General features: G+C 40.6%; 1 protein-coding gene across 12 annotated transcripts in view; it reads left to right on the top strand.

The window, feature by feature from the left end:
- Positions 1-23,251, top strand: part of ERC1 (ELKS/RAB6-interacting/CAST family member 1) — a 562,177-nt gene that overhangs the window by 338,432 nt on the left and 200,494 nt on the right. For all 12 annotated transcript variants that reach the window (XM_039546718.1, XM_039546709.1, XM_039546701.1 and 9 more), the window contains one exon: positions 16,248-16,408. In XM_039546718.1, coding sequence (XP_039402652.1) covers positions 16,248-16,408 — 161 coding nt within the window. The remainder of the gene's footprint in view (positions 1-16,247; positions 16,409-23,251) is intronic.

Genomic DNA, 23,251 nt, shown 5'->3' with positions numbered 1-23,251 from the left:
CTAGTTTGCATATTAATTCAAGTTCAGCAGTTTCTCATTGGAGTCTGTTTTTTGGAGCTTTTCTATTGCAAGATTGCCACCTTTAAGTCTGAGTGACCAGAGAGGTTGAAGTGTTCTCCTACTGGTTTTAAATGTTATGAATCCTGATGTCAGATTTGTGTCCATTCCTTATTATGCGCAAATAAATTTGTTAGTCTCTAAGGTGCCACAAGTACTCCTGTTCTTTTTGCGGATACAGACTTAACATGGCTGCTACTCTGATACAGTAACTCCTCGCTTAACGTTGTAGTTATGTTCCTGAAAAATGCGACTTTAAGCTAAACGATGTTAAGCAAATCCAATTGCCCCATAAGAATTAATGTAAATGGAGGGGAGGTGGGGAGGACTAGGTTCCAGGGAAATTTTTTCACCAGACAAAAGAATGTATTATATATATGTATACACAGTATACGTTTTAAACAAACAATTTAATATGGTACACAGCAATGATGATTGTGAAGCTTGGTTGAGGTGGTGGAGTCAGAGGGTCGGATATATCCCAGGGAATTCCTTACTGTTAAATGATGAACTAGAACTCGGCTAAACCCTCAAGGGTTAACACATTGTTGTTAATGTAGCCTCATACTCTACAAGGCAGCACGATTGGAGGGAGGGGAGACAGCATGGCAAACAGTGATACATATTCTGTGTGTGTGAAAGATGCGCATTGCCCGCTCTAAGTAGAATGCCTTTTTAAGTAGACCAGGAAGTTGAGACAGCAGCTGCTGCCAGCACCCTTGGTTCTGAGCCCTGTCATGTGCCCCCCTGCTCTATGGAGATGGGGTAAGCAGAGGGGAGGGGGACACCCTGACATTAGTCCCCCTGCACAGCAAGCAGGAGGCTCCTAGGAGCAGCTCCAAGGCAGAGGGCAGGAGCAGCAAATGACAGTGGGGGAGGGACAGCTGAACTGCCGGCAATTGATAGCCTGCTGGGTGGCTGCGCACAGGGAACTTAGGAGAGTGGGGAGCTGATAGGTGGGCTGCCAGTCCACCCTGGTTCCAAGCCTCCATCAGCTAGCTCCAACAGGCTGCTCTTTCTGCAAGCAGTGGACAAAGCAGACAGCTGCCAAACAACTTTATAAGGGAGCATTGCGCAACTTTAAACGAGCATGTCCTCTAATTGATCAGTAACGTAACAACAAAACGTTAACCGGGACAACTTTATTTGAGGAGTTACTGTACTCATTCAACACCAGCACAAACTGTAAAAGTTAACAGTTGAGACATCTCGTTTTCTCTCAGAAAACTAAGTTGAACATTCCACTACTGACTAACTTATAGTTTTTCCATATTTAATTGGAGGGACTATGACTTGTGCAATGCAGGAAAGTTGGCTTGCCATTGAATTACTGCTGGCAAAAACCCACTTCTAGTACAGGCCTTTTATTTAAAAGCAAGTATTGATTCCTCTGTGGTAAATGAAAACTGGCATATATTGTGGTTGATCATCTGTTACATGATACTAAAGCTTGATAACGCAACACTTTCAGAATGCACCCATTTTGCCATCTAATTGCAGTTCAATAGAATCAAGTGCTATTACAACCAATTTCAATATTTGGAGCGATTCTTTAGATTAATATTTATTACCTTCTGTCAAACAATATATTCAATATTTACTCTATACTTTTCAGATTTTCATTAACTTGGGCCACTTTGCAATATAAGTACACTTCTAGGCAATCTTTAAGAGTACTCTGCCTTATTTCTTGTGAGGCATGGCACAAGAATGGTCACTTAGCTGTTTTTGTATTTGGTAGCTGCAGAGTAGTTTGGGGGAAAGAATTTGATCACATGGTCTCCAATCCTACAACTGTATCCACTCGGGCAGAGCCCTGTATCTATCTGGAGGCCCACTAAAGTCAGTAGGTCTCTGTGCAACGTGAGCACAAGGATCTGCTAATAAGCAGGTTGCACACTTGCAGGTTTGGGACCACAGATAATATGATCTGTTATTTTCTTCCATGTCTTTTGTCAATATTTTTAGAATGTATAGTACTTTTCTTTTTCTGGTAAAACTCTCCTCTTCTTAGTCACTTTGGTGGTTTTGTCCGTCACAAAACTAGTCATATGGAACATATGTCACAACTTTTGATAGTATCACTAGTGGATTGTAGTCAACTATTCCGTTTAATGTAGAAGACCAGAGGAATTGTGTTTTTATACAAGTTAATACCTCCTCCTTCAGCAGTTACTGTTGTACACACAATAAGTTTGTTGTGAACAAAACATCTACATGTGTACTCATGTAGTCACTCAGCAGACATTTTGTGAAAACATTCAGTCTTTCTGTGAATCGCTTTGAAATGGTGGCCAGCTACTGCAAATCCTGGTGCAGGAGATTATCCTTGTCAAAGAATTTTAGCTTTCTTGATTTGTGGAAGTTCAATATATTGGAAAGAGATGACATTGGCAAATAGTGCATGGGCTGTTTTCTTGTCAAACTTCTTTTTGAAGATGGTGTTCTCATGGCAAGGATGTTACTATGACCCTGGACTGTAGATGAGCATTTTAAGTATGAAAAGTCTATGCAACACTGGAATTTTTTCTAATAATTAGGAAACTAATAAAGAAACAAGCACAAAACATCCACTTTGTCAATTTAACATTATGAAATTGGAAGAAAGTAAATTAGCAACATGTAAATAAAAGCAGATTTTTTCATTTAAAAATATATTTGCATTTTTTAAAAATTATTCACTCTACTTAAAGGGACTCGCAAACAGATGTGTACGTATAAATACAAAATGCAGTTTCCTTAGCTTGTCACTTTGTGCCTTTTTAGTATTGTTGCAAATATTTTAATCTGGGCTTTGTTCCTCACAGACAAGCTTCCCCTTCTCTTTCGGTCTTCAATGGAGATAGGAATCCTGTGAAATTGGCATGGAAATTGGTGCAATGTTACAAACATCAGTATTATAATTTAGCTGAAACATCAAATAAGAGACCTTGGGCTATGAGGGAGCAATGTTAAGGACCTGGGTGCAATTTCATAGGTCTCCCATTTGCACATACCTAGGTGGTAAATTATTTTGTCTTGCATTTATTTGGGGCCTTGCTGCATGAGAACATATCTTCTCAGAGTTATATCGCAACTTTGCAAGATGAGTATCTTTTTCATATAGCAATTAGAGAAAGAGGTGGCAGCTCTAAGTCAACACCCATGAGAAAGGTCTTTAATTTGTAATACAATAGCTAGAAAACAGCAGTCCATACTAACTGGTTTCCCTAAGAAACCGCAGTGGTGGGTGGCTACATTCACCCTGGAAACCATAGAATTGGAGACAGTAGACACCCAAGGCAAATCAAGAGAACTAATGAGCCACTCTTGTGAACATCTAAATTGTGTAAGATGTCACAAGGGAGTTGGTATCTGGATTTTCTTAGAGATGTGAGTTATTGTAGAGCCAAGTGTCCAAACACTACAGGGATTGATCCATTGCTACCCCCTGTGAACAGATTCTGCAGGGTTCAGTTCATTTTCCTCACATATCCTGGATTTTGCATCATTTACACAACCCAAGTGGAAATCTCTTTATTAGGAATAGGAAATTACCAATTTATTTCACATAAGACACCAAGCAGATATCAGATAAAATAGTTTTAATTCATTATCAACAGGAATGGATTCAAACCAGTGACCTAAAGGTGAAACACTAAATCTTTTGCTTCTATCAATTGCTAATCCCCTGGTTCATCCAGTACTCTGATCTACTTCTAAAGCTTTTCATTTTTGTTGGTTTACTGAGCATAGTATTAGAATGTTTGCATTTCAGATTGGGCCTTGATAATCTCACTGTAGGTTGCTATTCCAAAGCTAATGAGATAGTAGCTTCTTTTTAACTATGGCCAATTTTAAAATCTTAAATCGGGCTGCCATCCCCTGATACGGTGCTTTATTATCCAAGTATTGTCTGACTTCATGGTGTGGCAATCTAGGAAAAAATAAAGACAGTCAGAACTATTAAGCAATCAATGACGCACATCAGAGGCCTGCACTGCTGCCACTTCAAAGAAAATTGCGCCATCTCTAATTTTTTGAAAGTCATTGAAATGATTGTACCCCATTATGGTAAAAATTACCTTGTTTAGATTTGTTGCCTTGGAATATTAAGAGCAGTGGGCTTTAGAATTTAGCCAGTGGTTGTAAGTGACAATAGCCCAGTTCTGTTCTCTCATAGGAACCAACTGGTAATGGAATCTCTCTCCTCCCACCAGCCAAAATAACCTTAAATAGCATTAGGACCTGATTTTGAGAAGCTAAAGCATTCAAACATATGGCTGAAACTGCGGCCATTTTTTTTCTAAAATATAGTGACCTAAAGTTAAACTTCTAAATTAGTGGTCTGATTTTGAATCTAACAATGAGTTCCTTTAAAGATGTTGATGCTCAACGCCTCTGCAAATCAGGATATTTAAATTGAGGTACTTAAGTTCATGCACCCAGATTCGCACACGTTGCTTCTATCTTTAACTCTATTAAGCCTGGCCATTGCATGCATCTCTGCCCTTTGTTTACTGAAAAGGGTTTGATAAGGACATAGGAGGCTAAATTGTGGATTTCCTGGCTCTTAAGAGTTTACATCAAAAGTGTGCTGTTTAACTATATTTTCTTGTGTTAATACTTTCCTCCTCTGCCCTCTGTTTAAACTGTTCTAATGAGATTCAGGACTCTTTCAGGACTCATGTTATATCAGTAAGGAATGTTGACATGTTATCAAGGCACGTAAAATTCTGTATCATATGTGTCCATGGTATAATTCATAGCATCAAATGATCAGGAAAAATTCTGAAAATTTGTTAATGAATTAAAAAAAAAACAAAAAAAACCCCTCACTTGGGATCGCCTCACTCATTTTTCTCCCCTAATGCCATCCACCACCTTCAGAGATTCTCCAATGTGAAGCCTCGGCCGTTTAGATTCAGCTCCCTCAAAAACCCAGCCCTCAGGAGGAGTCACTAAAGAGCAATGCCAGAGGAATTTCAGATCCAAATTCCGATTTGCACCTTCTCCCAAAATAGTAGCTGCCATTAGGCCACCAGACTAGCCCTTTATAATCGCCTCCTAATGCTTATTACCCTGGCTGCCTTTCCATATTGTAAGAATAGAGAAATTAAACAAAATTAAAATTTGGTTATTATGCATTATCGTCTATCGTCTAGAATTTATTTTAATCATACATGTTCCAGAAGTACAAAAGAAATCCAAATACCCTTTTTTACTTTGCACTCCTGTAACTGAAAGACAGTCAAAAATACACCTTTTCAGGTGTGTTGGATGTTGGGGAAAATTCTTTAATAGTATGAGCTCTTGTAAATTGAGTGAGTTCCTCTACCAGAGATATAGGTCACTGTATATAATGTTTATAAGGGAAATGCAGGTGGACCACCTACCTACAGCCGTGCTCTATAAAATTAGAGACTGTGTCTGTAGGTATAGTCAGTATTTTGACTCAGATCTGTAACAGATGGACAGTTTGCTTTTAATGAGTCCTTGGCCCTTTTTCAGTTATCTCTTACTGAGAAGTTTGATAAACCAAATTATTGAAGATCAAGGCAGTAATCCAAGATATGGCTGGAAGTGGAACTACTATAGCCAGATGGCTTCCCACTGATTTATATAAGCAGTTTACATTCTCTTTGGCTGAATCTCTTCTGGGTGTTTTCAGTGAAACTCCTTCTCATAAAATGCCGCCAAACCAAATTTGGTTTTAGAGTACAAGTGTGTGTGTGTATATATATGTACATGCATACACACATTTCATTCATTTTCACTTAACTGGTGATTATATGCCAGAAATGTAGTTCTGATTTTCTTCTGAAATATAAATGAAGACTACCTCCAGGTATAGCAGCTGAAAATGGCTAAGACCTATGATATTACATACCCCTTTCCTATCCTTTTCTTTGGGTTAGGAGAAGCCCTTTAGTAAGGTTAGATGACCATATGTTGCATTCTTGCCAATCAATACTTGGTTTCTAGTCATTTTTTAGAAGCTTCATTGAATTGCTTTCACTCTTTTCCTAAGCAAATATTTAAACCAACTATAAAATGTCCCCATCAATTACTCCTAAGCTAGTCACTTGCCATTTGATTTATACTGATTTACACTTCTTTCATTGTAAGTGGGATCTGATCTATGTCATAGGCAACTGGAATAGGCGCATCTGCAATTCCTACTGAATGGGACAACATAGGTCTAATAGCCCAAAAAATGGAAGTTATAATCTCTTCTATCCTACATCTAGTCAATTGTATTTGATTTTCCTTACCCAAACAAAGAACAAAACAAAAAGAAAACCATCACTGATATAAAAACATATCCCAAGAGAGATGTATTAGTAACTAGGTCTTTACCTTCCACTGTTGCACGGGGAGGGAGGGAAGGGGTGGGGGAGAAGAGAAGCTTTCCTAGAGAACAGAGGCAGAGCCCTTTTAGATTTGGTGCTTGTGTAAAGCTGATACAGAGGGCAAAAGCCAGGGACTGTGTTGGAGACTTTGTGTCATTGAGATGATTTATAGCTTTTAGCCTAAAATACACATTGTCTTTCCCCATTTAAAATCACCTTGTCATTTCAGATTAGGTGATGAAGTTTGGAATCTATGATTTGGAATTTTGTATGCTGCTCCTGTACTGTTCTTTATTACTTTACTTTTTTTTTTTAAGTAGACAAAGACTGACAGGAATAATCACTTCATGGCCAAAGAAGCTACATAGCAGTGCTTCCTTTCCCCCACTTAAATTTGGTGGTCTTGGTCTCATCAGCAAATGTTTTGATGCCAGATTTCTTGACTGAGTTAAAGTAGCTATGTGTCCCATCAGAATCAAGAGCACCTCTCACAAATCTCTCCATTTGTTTTTCACCAACAACTGTTATTTTCATTAGAGATCTTATTCGTCTGATGTTACCTGCAGGTCAGTAGGAATGTTGATAAGCACCTTTGAATGTGATCCAGGGTCAAATGGGTTTGTCATATTATTGATGACATGATTGGTAAGAGGTATAGTATGTTCCTCATCCCTCTGCAGTGGAGAGGCAAGGACTTGTTTGTGGACTTCGTCTTCACTACTTCTTCTTAGGCCCCTTCTTTCTCTCATGGCTTTTGTATATTCACTGAGGACATGTCTTGTGAGGGTCCATTTGACAGGGGCTGGCTTCATTCTTGTGAATCCTACAATCCTACTGCTGCCTTTGAATCTGATGACAGTTATCTCTGTTCCCGTGTTACTCCAAATTCAGTTGAAAGAACCAGGAGTCTGATGCATAGCAAATTCCCCAGATTCAAAGGCACTGTGTACTTCTTCAGGGAGATTTAACATATCAAAGATGTAAATTGGTATCCACCTGGCATAGCTAGGCCTGTTTTCAGTAAAGAAGTATGTAAGCATAGCACTATGTGTATCTAGGTGAAGTTTCTAATAACCCTCTTGCTCTGCGTGGACATTTAGAAGTCGTATCTGCATAACCTGGAGAAAATGATCCCAGAACTTGAATGTGGGAGACTGGTCATCCCCCAGGCCTGAAATTCCTCCAGTAGTGGTAGCGTATGCTGTTACAGCCTCATCAAACTCTTCAGTGACATTTTGTAAGGATTCAATGTCTTCAGACTCAAACACCTTTTGAGTGTCAGCCAATATTTGCAAGACAAATGCTGGAACTACATGAGTATACTCCTTCCTGTTCATACAATTTAACAAATGAATAAAGTTTCAGAGCACACAGAGCATCAAATGCTAGAGTGAAGCCACATAGAGCATGTGATCTTCGGTACAAGCTGCATACACATTGGAATCAACAAGAAAGTCTAGCAATCCAGCATCCCCCCAAAATTTCCCAATACATGCAGTAAAACAGTACAGGATATGAAAACCAACCACGTGGATCGCATTAGTACCAAGTTTATTTGGGAGGTCCCCATTCACTTTCTAAGCAACAGCATACAGCTGCTGATCCATGGTCTGATCAGCATGCAGCTGTCCTAGAGCTGCTGACACTACCTTTATTTCAGAATTGTAGTATAGACTGTGTCCATGTCAGTTGGTTTGGCATCCACAATGCTATCCATAACATCCACAAAACATTTGAATGACTTAAATTCTTATTTCAGATTACTAGCGGCTTGGATAGCATCAGCTAATGTTATGCGCTGCATCGAACAATGGTAGACTTGCCTTCTCCATGCTGTGCATCGAATGAAATTGCAGAACCATAGTGTTTTTCTAATCTTGCCTGTAATTTGCTACTAGAATATGTTGCAGTTTCTGTATCTGACAGTAATAGAGCTTTGTATCTTTATAGAAGTTTGAACAGGAGAAGAGTCTTCTTGTTGAACATAAAATCACTGTCCATCTCTTCAATCAGCTGATAAAATGCAATATCATAAGGTGACTGTATTGTTGTAGCATAACTAGATGGTTTTGCTTTAAGATTTGTTTTGCTCACAGAGGAAGAAAGGTATGTTGAGTGATAAACTGCATCCTTGACAATTAAGTCTTCCATAATACTCTGAGCAACATGTCATCTCTTTGAAGTGCTGCCTCCCTTGGTTGCTTTCTCAAAAGTTTCTATTTTATGAAGTTTCCTGCCTTTCTTGTGTGTTTTTCTCAAGCAAACAGTGCAACAGGACCAATTGCTGTAGGACATGCTTGCTCTGGTGGCTATAGAAGCAGGTGAACATGATGGTCTCCGATCAGATTCAGATTGTTTTCTTTCCCGGGTTAGGTACCACTTTGACATGTGTCAAATTCAACTTGTTTTATGTCTGAAAGCAGCCCCTGTGATAGAGTATTGGTGGCACATCAAGTAAACTAGAAAACTCATCCAGTAGTTGCCAATACAATTAATCTCTCCTTGTTTCTGATGCCAGCATCACAGAATTCTGTACAGCACTGATGGCTTTTGACAGTTTTGCATTCTTTCGATTGTCTTGACAAACAACCACGCTTTCTTCAAAGTTTGTGGAGAGTCTTTCTCTCTTTGATGTAAGCTTTAGGGGATTTGTATTCTCCGTGTCTTAATATACTGTGTCTTCCCTGTAGAAGTAAAATTCCCAAAGTATATTGTTAGCGTTACTGTCATTACCACCACCATTTTTCATTTTGTACTAGTATACAGACTTGTGATAAATTAGATCTATATGTTAGTATCAAAATTGCCATTTTTATTTAGTGAGCACTTTGATTGAAGCCCAGTGTGAAGCTGTTTGTCATCTCTCACAGTAATACTGACCTGTGCATAAGTGTCACTGAATTAAAAAGTTAGTTTCTAGAATATTTCAAAAACTAGTACTGCATGCAAAGGCAATTACAAATTAAATACCTCACCATCAGGCAAATTATTTCCAGTAGAGACAGGGAAGTGTTAGTACCATTATACAAGGCATTGGTGAGACCTCATCTGGAAGACTGTATGAATTCTGGTCTCCCACGTTTAAGAAAGATGAACTCAACCTGGAACAGGTGCAGGGAAGGGTTATTAGTATAATCGGAGGAATAGAAAACCTACCTTATGAGAGGAGACTCAAAGAGCTTGGGCTGTTTAGCCTAACCAAAAGTAGGCTGAGGGAGGGGATATGATTGCTCTCTATAAATACATCAGAGGGATAAACAGGAGGGAGAGGAGTTATTTAAGTTAAGCACCAGTGTGGACACAAGAACAAATGGATATAAACAGTCCATCATCTAATTTCAAGCCTAAATTTGTTGAAGGTTTCTAATCATCAGAGAAGTTAAGTTCTGCAACAGCTTTCCAAAGGGAGCAGTGGGGGCAAAAAAACCTAACTGGCTTCAAGACTGAGCTTGATAAATTTATGGAGGGGATGGTATGATGAGACTGCCTACAATGGCATGTAGCCAGTCTGCAACAGCTAGCAGCAAGTATCTCCACTGGCAGTGATGGGACACTAGATGGGGAGGGCTCTGAATTACTACAGATAATTCTTTCCCAGGTGTCTGTCTGATGGGTCTTGCCCACATGCTCAGGGTCTAACTGATCACCATGGTGCTACAGGAAGGAATTTTCCTCTGGGTCACATTGACAGTGATCCTAGGGGTGTCTCACCTTCTTCTGCAGCATGGGGCCTGGGTCACTTGCAGGTTTAAACTAGTGTAAATGGTGGATTCTCTGTAACTTGAAGTCTTTAAATCATGATTTGAGGACTTCAGTAACTCAGCCGGAGGTTATGGGTCTATAACAGGAGTGGGTGGGTAATGGTCTATGGCCTGCAATGTGCAGGAGGTCAGACTAGGTGATCATGATGGTCCCTTCTGGCCTTAAAGTCTGAGTCATTGAGTCTACAAGGCAGACTAGATGCTAAATTGTACAATCAAAAGTTTACAGATGCAGAAGCATTAAATTAGGATTCATGTGCATTTATATCTACCCAGGATGCATTACAAACTGTGGGCAAGCAATCTATTGCTACTGGTACACAACCTTCAGTATAAGATTTATCTAGTCAGCAAATTTCAACTGAAAATATAGAAAACTATTAGTCACATTTGTGATACTTTGACAATTAAGAGTATGCGATGTGAACACATTGCATGTTATATGTTGCAAAATATTGGTATTCACCATTTTTGCCATATGAAAACAGCGTCATCATTTCTGGAAAAAAATACTAACTCATCCAAAACTCAGAAAAATCTTCTAATATGTGGTTATTTGGTAGCTTTGACCAATAAACCCCACTTCAAGGTGGGTAAGTAAAACCTGTAGTCGTAGTCATGCTTCACTATTTCTAAAACTGCAGAAAATAACACTTGCTCATTTTGAATACCATTGTTTCAGCTCACTGAGAGGTGTACGGCAGCACTTGACAGCTCCGCTTCATACTTCATCTAAACTTAGGTAAAATAAGCTTTAAAATAATATATGATGTGTGTGTGTCAGGTGGGTATTTTAAACTCCAAAAATACAATTATTATTTTTTGGAGAATGGCCACATGCCTATAGTGTTTATCAGATCTTCATAATTGACAACCCAGTGGCCATAATCCCTTCATCGGAAGGCTTTCAAACATATGTGGGTGTTGGGTTTGACAGGGCTGTCACTGAGCCAAAGCTCCATCCCACATGGTGGAGGCAGAATCCCAACTACATGCTTGTTTCATAGCCATACCCTGCCAACACAGCAGAACTTTCAGCAGTTCTGGTGAATTGAGAGCCTTCCTTGGCTTCTAATAGCATGAGTGATTTTAACTTCTATTGATTGATGAGACTTATACTTGATACTGGTTAATCATTTTTCTACCTTTTCTGAAGTTCTTGCATTTGCCTGTCTGGACAGTTTTCCAAGTATCTGTGTGAGAGTTCTGAAAATTGTGTTCTGTATTCAGCACAATAGACAACACAGTTGAAAAATGTCTTGGGATGTAGTCTTTGACAGCACCTAAAGCACCCCACTGCTTTCTTAAAGAAAATGGGTCTGTTGTGAAACCATAATTCATTCCCTCTTTATTTTGCATAAAGGTTTATTAGCTTATGATTTAAGCAAACCATCTGGTCCCGCTGGCACTGCACACTGTCAGGCCCAGTGTTTTTTCCCTTATAATATGTTTCTGAAGTTAGTTAAATTACATACTTAAGTCCCAGCTTTGGCCTGTGCTTTTTCCATGTCTTAACATCTGCTCTTGGAAAGCTTTCTGGGTTCCAAGTAAGTTTACATGGAGCCAGGACTCTTTCCTTTCCCTCTGACTGTCTCCCATGCCCTCTCATCAGTTCAATTCAGTGAAAAATAATGGCAGAAATGTATAGTGCCTATTTAATCGCAATCCTGTTTTAAAAAATCCCGGGGGCGGACAGGGCGGCAAATAGCAGCAGACCTGAAAGGACTAGGAGAGCATTCTCTGAGAGATATAGAATGTCAGATGGTGAGGAAGTTTAGTCTCTTTTCTTCCCTGACAAATTCTTATCTCACTCCTGACTTCTGATTTCAAGTCCTTTTTGATTTGGTGTGAGCTTTCTATTGTTAATGAGAAGTGCAGGTTTATAACATCTTTTGTCTCTTGTGTCCCATGATGCTTTTCACATTAATCATATTGAAAAAGTGTATTGCTCAATGTGATCAAATTCAGTAATTGAAAATATACCAGGTTAGTCTGGAGTTTTGGAAAATAAAAACTGTGCTGGATTTGCACAAAGGTAATGCTAAAATTGTTGCTAATAGTGAGTATCTACCATCTGTATTCTCTCAAATTCCAACTCTTATCCTGTCAATAGCATTTGAAATGAATATTGAACATAGATGTCTGTCCCATTGTCCTTTAAATCAGCAACTGAATTCTTCCCTTTTAAAGCAGCAAGATTTAAAAAAAAACTGGCTCTTTTTAAGGATGCAATATTGCATATTAAAATTTAACTTCTCATGCTTCATGACGTAAAAAGCAATATACCTGTGCGGTCTTGGCAATATACTACAATGCAGGGATTTGAATTCAAGACTCAAGCTCAATCCCGTCCTCATGAGACAGCAGGATCTGAAAGCTGTGAAAGCAGCATGGACAACTCATCCGAGAGGGGAATGGCATATCTCATTTTCAAATGACCTCTGAGCCCTTTGGGTGTATGTCAATAGACCAAAGAATGAGCAAGATCTAGTCTTCAGCTAGATGGAGAAAGTTACCCCAATGCAAATTTGAGGGTAGAAGTAAATGAAGCAAAAGAAAAATAACACGACTTCAGGAGCATCTTAAACAACTTGGAGGAAGGCAAATTGGACTCCATCAGTAAGAAGGTGGGGTTGATTGAGAAAGCCAGTGTAACTTCAATGAAGAAAAATGTCTGTTTAGAAGCGAGGAAGACATGTATAAACCTTGCTATATCCTGAGTTCATACCAAGTTCCTCAAAGTCCAGCACATGCTGTGAATATGCAGTATGCTGTGAATATACAGTATGCTGAATTGTCAAGTGGCTAAATTACTTTAGTCAAGTACAATTCTCCCAGCATTAAAGTAAAAAAAAAAAATCTTTTGATGATACATGTATATCACTGGCGTAATTCTGAACCTCAAATTTATCTTCAGTATGTCCTGTTACATAAGTAACTATATCAAATCTTAGGAGAAAAAATCAAAAGTAGCATTAATTATGAATAAATAAATAAAATTAGACCTACAGGTTGCCTACAGTCAATGCTCCTATGCCACTCATTCCAGCACTGGATCTGGGATATGCAAGGACTAGGGTGCAGTAAAATTGATGAGTCACCATGTCACTAATATTGTTCTTTCCTGTTTGTTTAATTTAAATGTTCCCAGTGAAATGACCTGAATGTGCATAATTGTGTGTATCTGAGAGAGTTCTGTTATAAATGTACAGTATCAGAGGGGTAGCCGTGTTAGTCTGGTTCTATAGAAGCAGCAAAGAATCCTGTGGCACCTTATAGACTAACAGATGTTTTGCAGCATGAGCTTTCGTGGGTGAATACCCACTTCTTCGGATGCACCCACGAAAGCTCATGCTGCAAAACATCTGTTAGTCTATAAGGTGCCACAGGATTCTTTGCTGCTGTTATAAATGTATTCATCCCTGTTTGGCACAGTTGTATCTTTTGGAAGTAAAAGCTTAACATAAAATCACTGGGGTGACTATCACTTCTCTTTCTGCACAATGAGAGATGGTGACAGTTCAGTGAACTAGTTCATTAGCACATTATAGTGTCCAGCTGTTTTCAACCTATCTGAGGCATTAGGAGGCCTAGTTTTCTGTTTGCTTTTTATGAGTACAGTAACTTAGCAAAAACATACAATTAAGAGAATTGCCAAATGGAATATTTCAAAAAGATTAGCAAACTGTGATAATGTAGCCTCCAAAGAATTCAATCCTTTCTGGTTGCAGAGTTTAGATCTTACTACTCTGCATGAGGAGCCTTGGCCCAGATATCAGCTGCTGGCATCAGTGTACCCTGTGAATAACCCAGATTCGTCATGGATGCTGCAGGTCTACATCAAGCCAGCCCTTGGTGTTAGTGTTGCAGACTTGTAATATGACTAGGAATGGATTGGTGGATGCTGAAAACCTTTTCCCCCTAATTAGGGAAAGGTTTGTTGCCACAAAGATTACTTCTTGGCAAGTAGCAAACTGACATAAGCCCTTGTGCTTGTTGTCGTTGGCTATGCACTTGTTTAGTTGAGGTTACTTTTTGTTACTAAAAAGATGGTTTTGTGGTTGGCACACACCCTTTCTCCCCTCCCCCAATTAAAAACAAAATGTTTATCCAGATAGTTCTGATTGTGGAACCATCCAAAGGAAATGGAAATGGCTGACATGCTATACACCTTGGCTTCCCTACTTTTCTCTTTTTCTAGACATTATCTTCAGTTTCCTTGCTGATGTTTCTTTCTGCTTTTCACCACTACTTACACACTTTTTATTTGCATTTTTTTAACCACACTACTTTTTTCCATTCTATGGAATTTTTCTCTCCAGTTTCAAGACAGACAAAGCATTTGATCTGTTTTGTACAAAAATAGTACTCCACCTCAGACAGGAAAAGCCTGGTTTGGATGAATAAAACTGGCTATTTTATGTATATTAACCAGTTTACAGTGAGTTTCAATTTAACTTTGTGTCACTTAAGGTCTCTTTCATTTTTCTGATCTCTGGGCAAACTCATTTCTTCACATCTTGAGCTAAGAACTGCAGTTTTTATTTGGAAATCAGATTTATAATATAATGGTTAAGATCTCTGGTGAAAAGTGAAACCTTTATTTTTAGAACTAAAATGTTTATTGAGAATAAATAGTAAGAAAATGGAAATATTTTTTGTACTCAAATACATATGACTAGAGAGAGATGTGCTGTACCCTAGCCAAATGGGCCTACTTACATGTAGGCATACTGAATTTTCTAGAAACCAGGTTGCTGTTCTTCATACAGCACATCTTTCAGTGCTTACCTAGTCAGTATCCAGTCTGAATCACCCTTATAAAGAGATGTTGGTAGGAGCTGAGTTTAATGTAATGTTAGGAATTTATTTAAGGTGTGGAGAGGAGGTGTGGTCACAGGTTTAACCCAGAAAATATTTTTTACCTATAGGCAATATTAAGATCTGTATTCTTCCGGTTGGAGAGACATTTAAAAAACTTGTCACTCCTTGCTGAGCCCTCCCTGAGGAGTTGCTTATGACTGGGGGGTTGATTAGGGCACCCTAAATTGAAGAGTCTGGGTGCAAGAAATCCTCATGCCTCCTGAGATTATTGCAAAATTATTAAAATAATATCTGGTAATGTTTCTGTGTTAGAATACATTGGCACTTGAATGTTTAGTTGTGTTTTAACACCTGCTAATTAACACAATTGTAAGTTCTAGCTAAGGTAGGACCCAAACATTTTTCTAGTGCAGCCTTGGGTAAAACATGACTTGGAAGGAACATCTGTGTAATGTTTACACAAAAATTTACAATCATGTTAGTTCTGAATTTGAATCATTCCCACACTGTCAAACATCACATAGGGCAAGAACAAGGCTCCACCATCCTTGCCTATCCTGAGCTGATTTTTGCCCATCCTCTGTGTTAAGTGCCAGAAATTAGCCCTCTCTAATTACTGTTTGACGGAGGGATTCTTTCATTTGGCCCCATTTATGTGTTCCTCCAGCTGCACAGTGGCACTCCTGCCAGACTGTCTGGCTTCATTCTTAACACACATCCCACATATTTTTGTCTTCTTTTCTGGATAACTTTGGAGATAAGAAGTTACTGAATTCCCTGAAAAATCTTGGCATTTATCATCAGTTAATTCCATTTAATACCTGGTATTTTCCTGAGATGTTTGCCTCTGAAGGCATTTAGACGTCTTTCTATACCTTTGGTGGGATTTCCAGCTTTCACATATATACGTTAAGGTGGAAATAACATTTGAGTTGAAGGTTTGTAGTTTGGTCTTTAAATTGTAGATTTTCAGTGACCAAATTGTGTGAATCGACATCTGCTAATTAACATGTTAAAACATCATTAAAAAGTCACGTGTAGGCACAGCTTATGTATGCAGATGCTACTTGCACCTTCTTTCCCTCCCTTTCTCTCCCTTATATGCAGTACACTGTACACATATATTACATGCCTGTTTGCAGACTCTTGACTCTAATCTCAGTTGTGATGTCCAGAAAATTTCTATTCATCATGTGGTACTATTTTTTGTCTTTCCTCTTCTCCTCCCCTTTGCCCCCCTCCCCAAATATAAACCAAAACAAAAAACTCTTAGGTAGAGGAGTTGATGATGGCCATGGAGAAAGTGAAGCAAGAGCTGGAGTCCATGAAAGCAAAGCTGTCCTCTACCCAGCAGTCTTTAGCTGAGAAGGAGACCCATTTAACCAACCTACGAGCAGAGAGGAGGAAACATTTGGAAGAGGTTCTGGAGATGAAGTGAGTATTTATTTCCATTCTTTATGCTTGCAGCATATTGACATCCCCTCCCTTCTCCTGTTACCTCTGCTTTTGGAAATCTAAAGACAGTTACTAAATTGCACTTCTCTACAGAGAATTAGTTATCTGTGTTCTCACTCAAAGCTTCAAAGGAACCATCTGACCAGGAGCTGTGTACATGACTTGGACTAGATTTTCCACTTGGAATGAAATATATATTTTTCCTCCCTTGTCATCCACTTTCTTCCTATACATTGGTGATATTATTTGCATTAGTTCCCAAAGGCCCTAAATCAGAATCATGGCCCCATGGGCTCTACTTTGAAGAGCATACCATCTAACTTAAGGCAAGGCACAAGTAAGTGTAGCAATCAATAGAAGGAAAGGAAAGACAAGGATAAAAGTAAGTACCAAGGTAGCAGTAATCTCCTGAATCAAAGCACAGCTGCTGTATTGCCAGATGAAGATTTTTCAAGATCATGGGACTGGTTCATTGACACTGCTAAAACCTAACTGAAGTTGAGTTTGAACTTGTGTATGTTTTTCACTGCCACCCCTCACAGGAGTCTTCAGTATGGCCAAGCATTGAAGTGTTGGGGAAAGATGTGGGATTAGATTTCTAAGACTTAAATACTTCCTAAATTCTGACCTCCCTTACAGATAAATGGTTATCTTTAGTTTAGGGAGGCATGAATCCATTTAGCGCAATGACGGATAGCACTGCTGGCAGTTCATTAAAAACACTTTCAATTGTTTAGCCAGCCCTGAAGAGAAGGAATATTTTTATTGGCAGGACTTGCAGTGGTTCCTCCACTGTGGTTTTTTGAGCCATTATTTATTTAGTTAACTTTTCTGTGTTAACCTCTTTCCTTTTTGAAAAAAGAAACGAAATGATAGAAAAACAGCTCTTACAAAATGGAAAGAGAGGTGGCTTGAGTCTTGAAGCCCTAACTTAAGAGCCCACACTCTTCAATATGGCTTCTGTGGCGATGCAGGACTCACCCCTGCGGCACCTCCTGCTGGTCATCTCAGGAATTAGCTCTTTTCCAGCTTGGGCGCCCTCTGTAGGCCGGTGTCCTGCTTGTCGCTGACCCCCGTGTCCCTCCCTGGACCCGGTGCCGCTTGTCTTTGGGGTGCTGCCCCCTAGCAATACCCCTCAGTCTCTGGGTCTTCCCACCCAGGGGAACCCCCAACCCTCTAATCCCGCCTTGCCTCAGTCGTGGGCTACTGCCAGTCACCAACTAGCCCCCGTTCCCTGGGGCAGACTGCAGTATAAGCCACTCATCAAGGAGGGTTTGGACCTGCTGCCTCTGCCTACCCGTGGGCTGCCCTCAGCAACCCCCAGTACCTGTTGGCCGTGCACTAGGAGGGTTTCCAGGCCAGAGCTCCTCAGCTCCTCTTGCCTTCCCCCAGCCCTGCTCCACCTTAGGTATCCAGGGACACTCCACAGTAGCCAGGCCCTTCTCCCTCTAAAGGCAGAGAGAGTGTCTTCCAGCTCCTGGCTCAACGCCTTTTTATAGGGGCCGGCTGTGGTCTGTTTGGGGCATGGTTCCCAGCTGTGCCTACTTCCCCAATCAGCGTGGGAGTTGCTTGCCCCAGCCACAGCCCTCTGCTGAGCTGCTCTAAGCCCCTCAGGGCAGGAGCGGGTGACCACCCTGTTACAGCTTCATATTCAGCTACCTAATACAATTTGACCTAGATCTGGCACTGGGACATTGCAAGACTGCAGTCCTTAAAAAACATACTTTTTATTTTTAATAAAACATTTATTGACTTATAAATTTCACTGCCTTGAGAGTTGATGTATTGGGGGATGGGAGGAATAGCTCTTAAGTTGATGTGGGAATCCAAAGTAACTTGAGATACATCCCATATCCAATCTTCTGGCAGCACACTCTCCTGCCAAATTGCTGTGCCAAACCTTCTCATTAAAATATATACAATATTCAGTATATCCTGAAATGTACTTGGAATTGGGTAGCTGTAGTACCTTTAACATACCACTCACTTCTTTTAAATGATGACCTATCTTAACTCGTTAGTTATTGTTGGAAAGTTATTGCATAGAGTGAAAGTGAGTCTCAGGAACCAAATAAACTGGTAGATCCATTGTGACCTAAGAAGGGAGGAAAGCAGTAGAGAGAAAATTAATGCTGTCAACACATGGACAGAGACGGAAAAAGCATTATAAATTTGTACACTGAAGTAGTTGAACAGGTTTTAGACTTCTTTAGTCTTCCTTAAAGTTCTGTAAAGCTGACAAAGGCATCTAAACCTCAGTACGTTAGAATGTACCCTTACCATAAGCCTCTTTGTTACGGACAAGTCTCTACTGTTGTCTCCCAATCCATAAAATAGTACCTTACATTTATAAGAAAGAACTGCAGTGTACCCTTTCCTGTTCAACCTTCACAATCCACTGCTTTTGAAGAGAAAGAGAGTGCTGAAAACTGAGACTGGAAAACTTAAAAATACTTCTCAGATAACCTAGACAGTGTACTGCAGTTTGTAACTCATCTCTTTTGGCTTGAGTGGTTGAAGCAAGGCCACCTTTATTTTTAATTTTTAATTGCCATATTTTCTGAAGGATTTTCTTGTTTGATATTGTAGTGAATGTGCTACAGAAGTTTTGGAGTGTTTTGTTATATCCCCTCAAGTCAGAGGTTCAACTCAACCATAAAAATGTGCTCAGGACTAGACTGATGCATGAAATGTGAGACCAGGATCAGTTATTTTTAAATAGCTTTTGAAAAGGACTCTTCTGCTGTTTTGAAGCAATGCCAAGAGTATTTTAAATGTAATACTTCAGTATAGAATTTTTATTTCCTCAACTCAGAAGTACCTTTTCTTGAGTAAATAGGAAGTTTTATACTATAATCCACCTGGTTTTGATATTCCTAAGAACAAACTATAGTTGTTTGCTGATTGTACAATAATTCATTAAGGGATCTAAGCATGGATTTGAGTGTGTGCGCCTTATAAAGATGACTTAAATGCTAACTTCAGGCTATAGCGACAATCTTCAAAGTAGAAAAGATAAGTATGCTAGACAGTCTGTTACAGAGATAATACGCATTTACAAAATTGTTACTCAAAGTAGAATTTGTGTTTATTCAATGGACTATATAGTTTTGAGTGAGTCATTCTATACTAGTGAGGGAATAATATGCTCATTAAAATACACCTCTACCACAATGTGATCTGCTGCAAAGGTGGAAATTCAGTCTCTAGAGAAAATGATTCTCTCTTATACCCTTATTCATCTGATTCTGGGATTTACATTTTGTTGTAACTCATTATAGAGGAAGCTGGTAGGGATTCCTATATTTAGGTTGCCTAACATTTTCCATTATAAAAGATACTAGTGACCTTTTTGAGAAACTCTGACACCTCCAGTGTTTGCAGCAGGTCTTTAAAAATTGGCAGGGAGAAAGCCTTTGGGCCAGTTAAATGCCTGTTTTTTGTCCCATTCAATTCTGTTTAGTCTTGGGTTATAAATTGTTGAAAATCACCATTTCCCTTCTGTTCCATGCATTGTCATCAATATTTTGGCAACATGCAAAAATAACTGAACACAAACAGTCTAATCTAAGGCTGAGCCCATGCCATGGCCAAAGCAGCAGCACTGAGAACCCTGGTGACAGACAGCCATACTGCTGATAGAACAGCATTGGGACGTAGAGGGGGAAAAGAAATCAGACTAGGCTCCCCTGGATTCAGCAAAAGGTCCCAGTAGCCTCTCCTGCCTCATTCTCTGGGGGATTATATTGAGCAGAAGTTTCCCTCCACACACATACATGCCTACTGGAGGAAAGAGAGCCAAGGCAAGAGTTTCCCTCCTGTTGCCCTCCCAGATTCAGAACATGGCTTCAGCAGCCCATCTCCCACCCCACCCCACAAGATAACAGCTTTCTCCTGTAGGCAGTTAATGTATATAGTCCGGTAACTCAAGTGATGCAGAACTCTGTGATACAATGCCAAAGTTTCTTAGTTCAAGCCCTGATGATGATGGATAATGGGGCAGTTATTACAGTTGTACATAATAGAAGTTGTTTTTACTTTTTCCTTAAAATAAATAAATAAACCACACAGCTAACAACAACCTATGACATTATATACAAAATCTCTTCTGAAATAACATCGTTTAGATTATAAAATCAAACACTTAAAGGTTAGGAAATGCCATTATTTAGGTTGCTCATGCAACCTTAGTTCAACCCCCTTGTGTGTATGCACTATGATATTATCTTTAATTACTCAAATACATACTATTTTTCCACAGGATACCTGCCTCATTCAGTACATAGAGTGGTCAGTAGTCAGAGAATGAGTCAGGCTTGCGTAGCAGCAAATTAGGCTTTTTTTTCCTACCTCATTTGTTCTACAAGTTGGAGTGTGTACAGAGAATGAGGCAAAAGGCTGCTAGAAGAGATAGGTTGCCAATGCAAGTGAATGCACACGGGAGGACTCTGTTCTAGCCCTGCCGCAGAATTCCTGTGTGATGCTATGCAAGTCACTTAAACCAAAAATCTTGGCAGATGGACACTAATTGTATGTGCTCATTTTCTAAGTGCCAAATTTGAGACACCTGGGACCTGATTTGCAGAAGTGCTGAGCACTCACAATTGACACCAACGTTAGTGGGAACTGTGTTCTCAGTATTTCTGGCCATAAGGCAATGTTGTCTGGAGGTATGGGCATAGGGTTGGGAGTCAAGAAGGTCCTGAGTTCTAATTCTGGCTCTCTTACTGATTCATTGTGTAGCATCAAGCAAGTGTCTTGTCTCAGTTTCCCTATTTGTAAAATTATGATAATAATGATTTCTTATCTCTCGGTGGAAATAAATTCATTAATATTTATGAGGCACTCACACACTAGGTGGTAAATGCTCTAGAAAATAAATGAATAATTATGTATTCACTGCAGAGTTTGGGTTGCATGGAGTAAATAAAGGTAGATGCCACACAGAGTAATGAGCCTCAAAGAAATATTGAACAGCAGCCTCATTACTCAAGCACTGTCCAGCCTGTCCACTGAATGAGGCAGGGGTCCTATGGAAAAATATGATATAGTTCTGTAATTAAAGATTGTATCATAATTAAGGATATGATTTTGTCACGGAGGTCACAGATTCCATGATTTTCCAAGATCACCGTTACTTCTGGGGCATGGCTGAAGCAGCCGTCAGCCCTGGGGCTGCCAGAGCAGCGGCCCCCAGAACAGCTGACTGGCAGCCAGGCCGAGGGCCATGGAGTAGCGGCCTCCAGAACAGCCGGGCAGCAGTCATCCCTGGGGCCACCAGAACAGTGGCCCCCGGAACAGCTGGCCAGCTGCCAGCCCTGGGGCTGCTTGCGTGGGGGCGGAACAGCCAGAGCAGCAGTCCCCAGCCAGTTGGAGCAGCAGCTGGGGTTGGGTCAGCCCCTCTGGGCCTGGAGCAGCGCCGGTCAGCCTATGCCACAGGATCAGTGGCAGGGCTGGAGCAGCTGCAAGCCTTGGCACCGCACTGTTTGCTCCTCCCTCAGTCCCAGGTTATTTTTAGTAAAAGTCAGGGACAGGTCATGGGCTTCCATGAATTTTTGTTTATTCCCACGACCTATTCCTGACTTTTACTAAAAATACCTGTGACAGAATCTTAACCCTAATCATATGCATATGCATAATGCTAAGGGAGCAGAATTAAGGTTGTATAGGAAGCCTAAATTCTAGCATTTCTTAACTTTCAAGTGGTTGACTGCAACTTAAATGTTGTTCTTTGAGTGCTCGCACATGTCCATTCCACTGTAGGTGTGTATGCGCCCCAAGCACAGTCTCTGGAAATTTTTCCCTCAGTGGTACCTATCGAGTCAGCTCTGGCGTCCCGCGGTGCTGCATGCTCATAGCACTGGAATAAAGGGCCCAGCTGACCCCGCACCACCTCAGTTCCTTCTGATGGTCGCTGGAACTGCTGTCCTTGCGGTGGCAAACTGTTCTCAGTGGTCTTCGTTGTTCTTCATTTCTTCATATTGTGTATAGTTGCAGTGTAAATAGTTATTTGTTTAGTTAGGTAAGTTTAGTTGGCACTTCTCCGTCAGTTAGCGGAGTTTTGTCCGTTCCTGGTGCCTTGGTCACCGGGCTTCAAGCCCTGTGCCTCCTGCAACAAGGCTCTGCCTTTGAGCGACCTGCATTCTCGTTGCCTAAAGTGCTTGGGGGATGCTCACATAGGGGATTGCTGTTAGATCTACCACAAGTTTAAGAGGACCAGGAGGCAAGGTTAAAGTTCCTATTGATGGAAGCGGCACTCAGACCTTCCTCCGAACCGAGCCAGTCGGACTCAGCACTGATTACCTCAGGGTTGGTGTGGAGCACTTCTCTCTCCGTGCAGGAGTCCCAGCACCATTCCCCATTCCCGGTGCCAAGAAAGAAGCATAAGAAGCAGATGGCCGAGAGGGGACGTTCCCCTACTCTAAAGAAGGCCAGGCATGAAGAGCAAAGCGGAATGCTACTTAAGTCAAGCCACTCTCCTGCCTTGGCATCACAGGCAGCCCCATTGACCCTGGTCTGTTTGCAGGCACCATTGAGTCTGGTCCCGGATGAGCCATCAGCACCAGAGGGACAGCTCAGCACCAGCGGTATCATGGTGCCGTCCACTCCAGAGGTGTTTGCCATGGCCAGAGACCTGCTGGCATTCTCGGTACCCCTGTCACCAGCAGTACAAGAATTGGTGTCCTTGGTGCCAGTGGGCAGGACAGAGCATGTCGCCTCTAGCTGCCATCCAGTTCTGCACCCCGCAGTACTGCCCAGAGGGAAACAGTCCTTGGTGGCTCTGGTGCAAGCTTACCCGCCCTGGCACCAGTCGAAACTGCA

Source organism: Mauremys reevesii, linkage group 1 (assembly GCF_016161935.1).
Source record: "Mauremys reevesii isolate NIE-2019 linkage group 1, ASM1616193v1, whole genome shotgun sequence".
Classification (NCBI taxonomy): Eukaryota; Metazoa; Chordata; order Testudines; family Geoemydidae; genus Mauremys; species Mauremys reevesii.
Note: the sequence above shows the minus strand (reverse complement) of the source record. Positions and strands in the feature narration are given on the sequence as shown.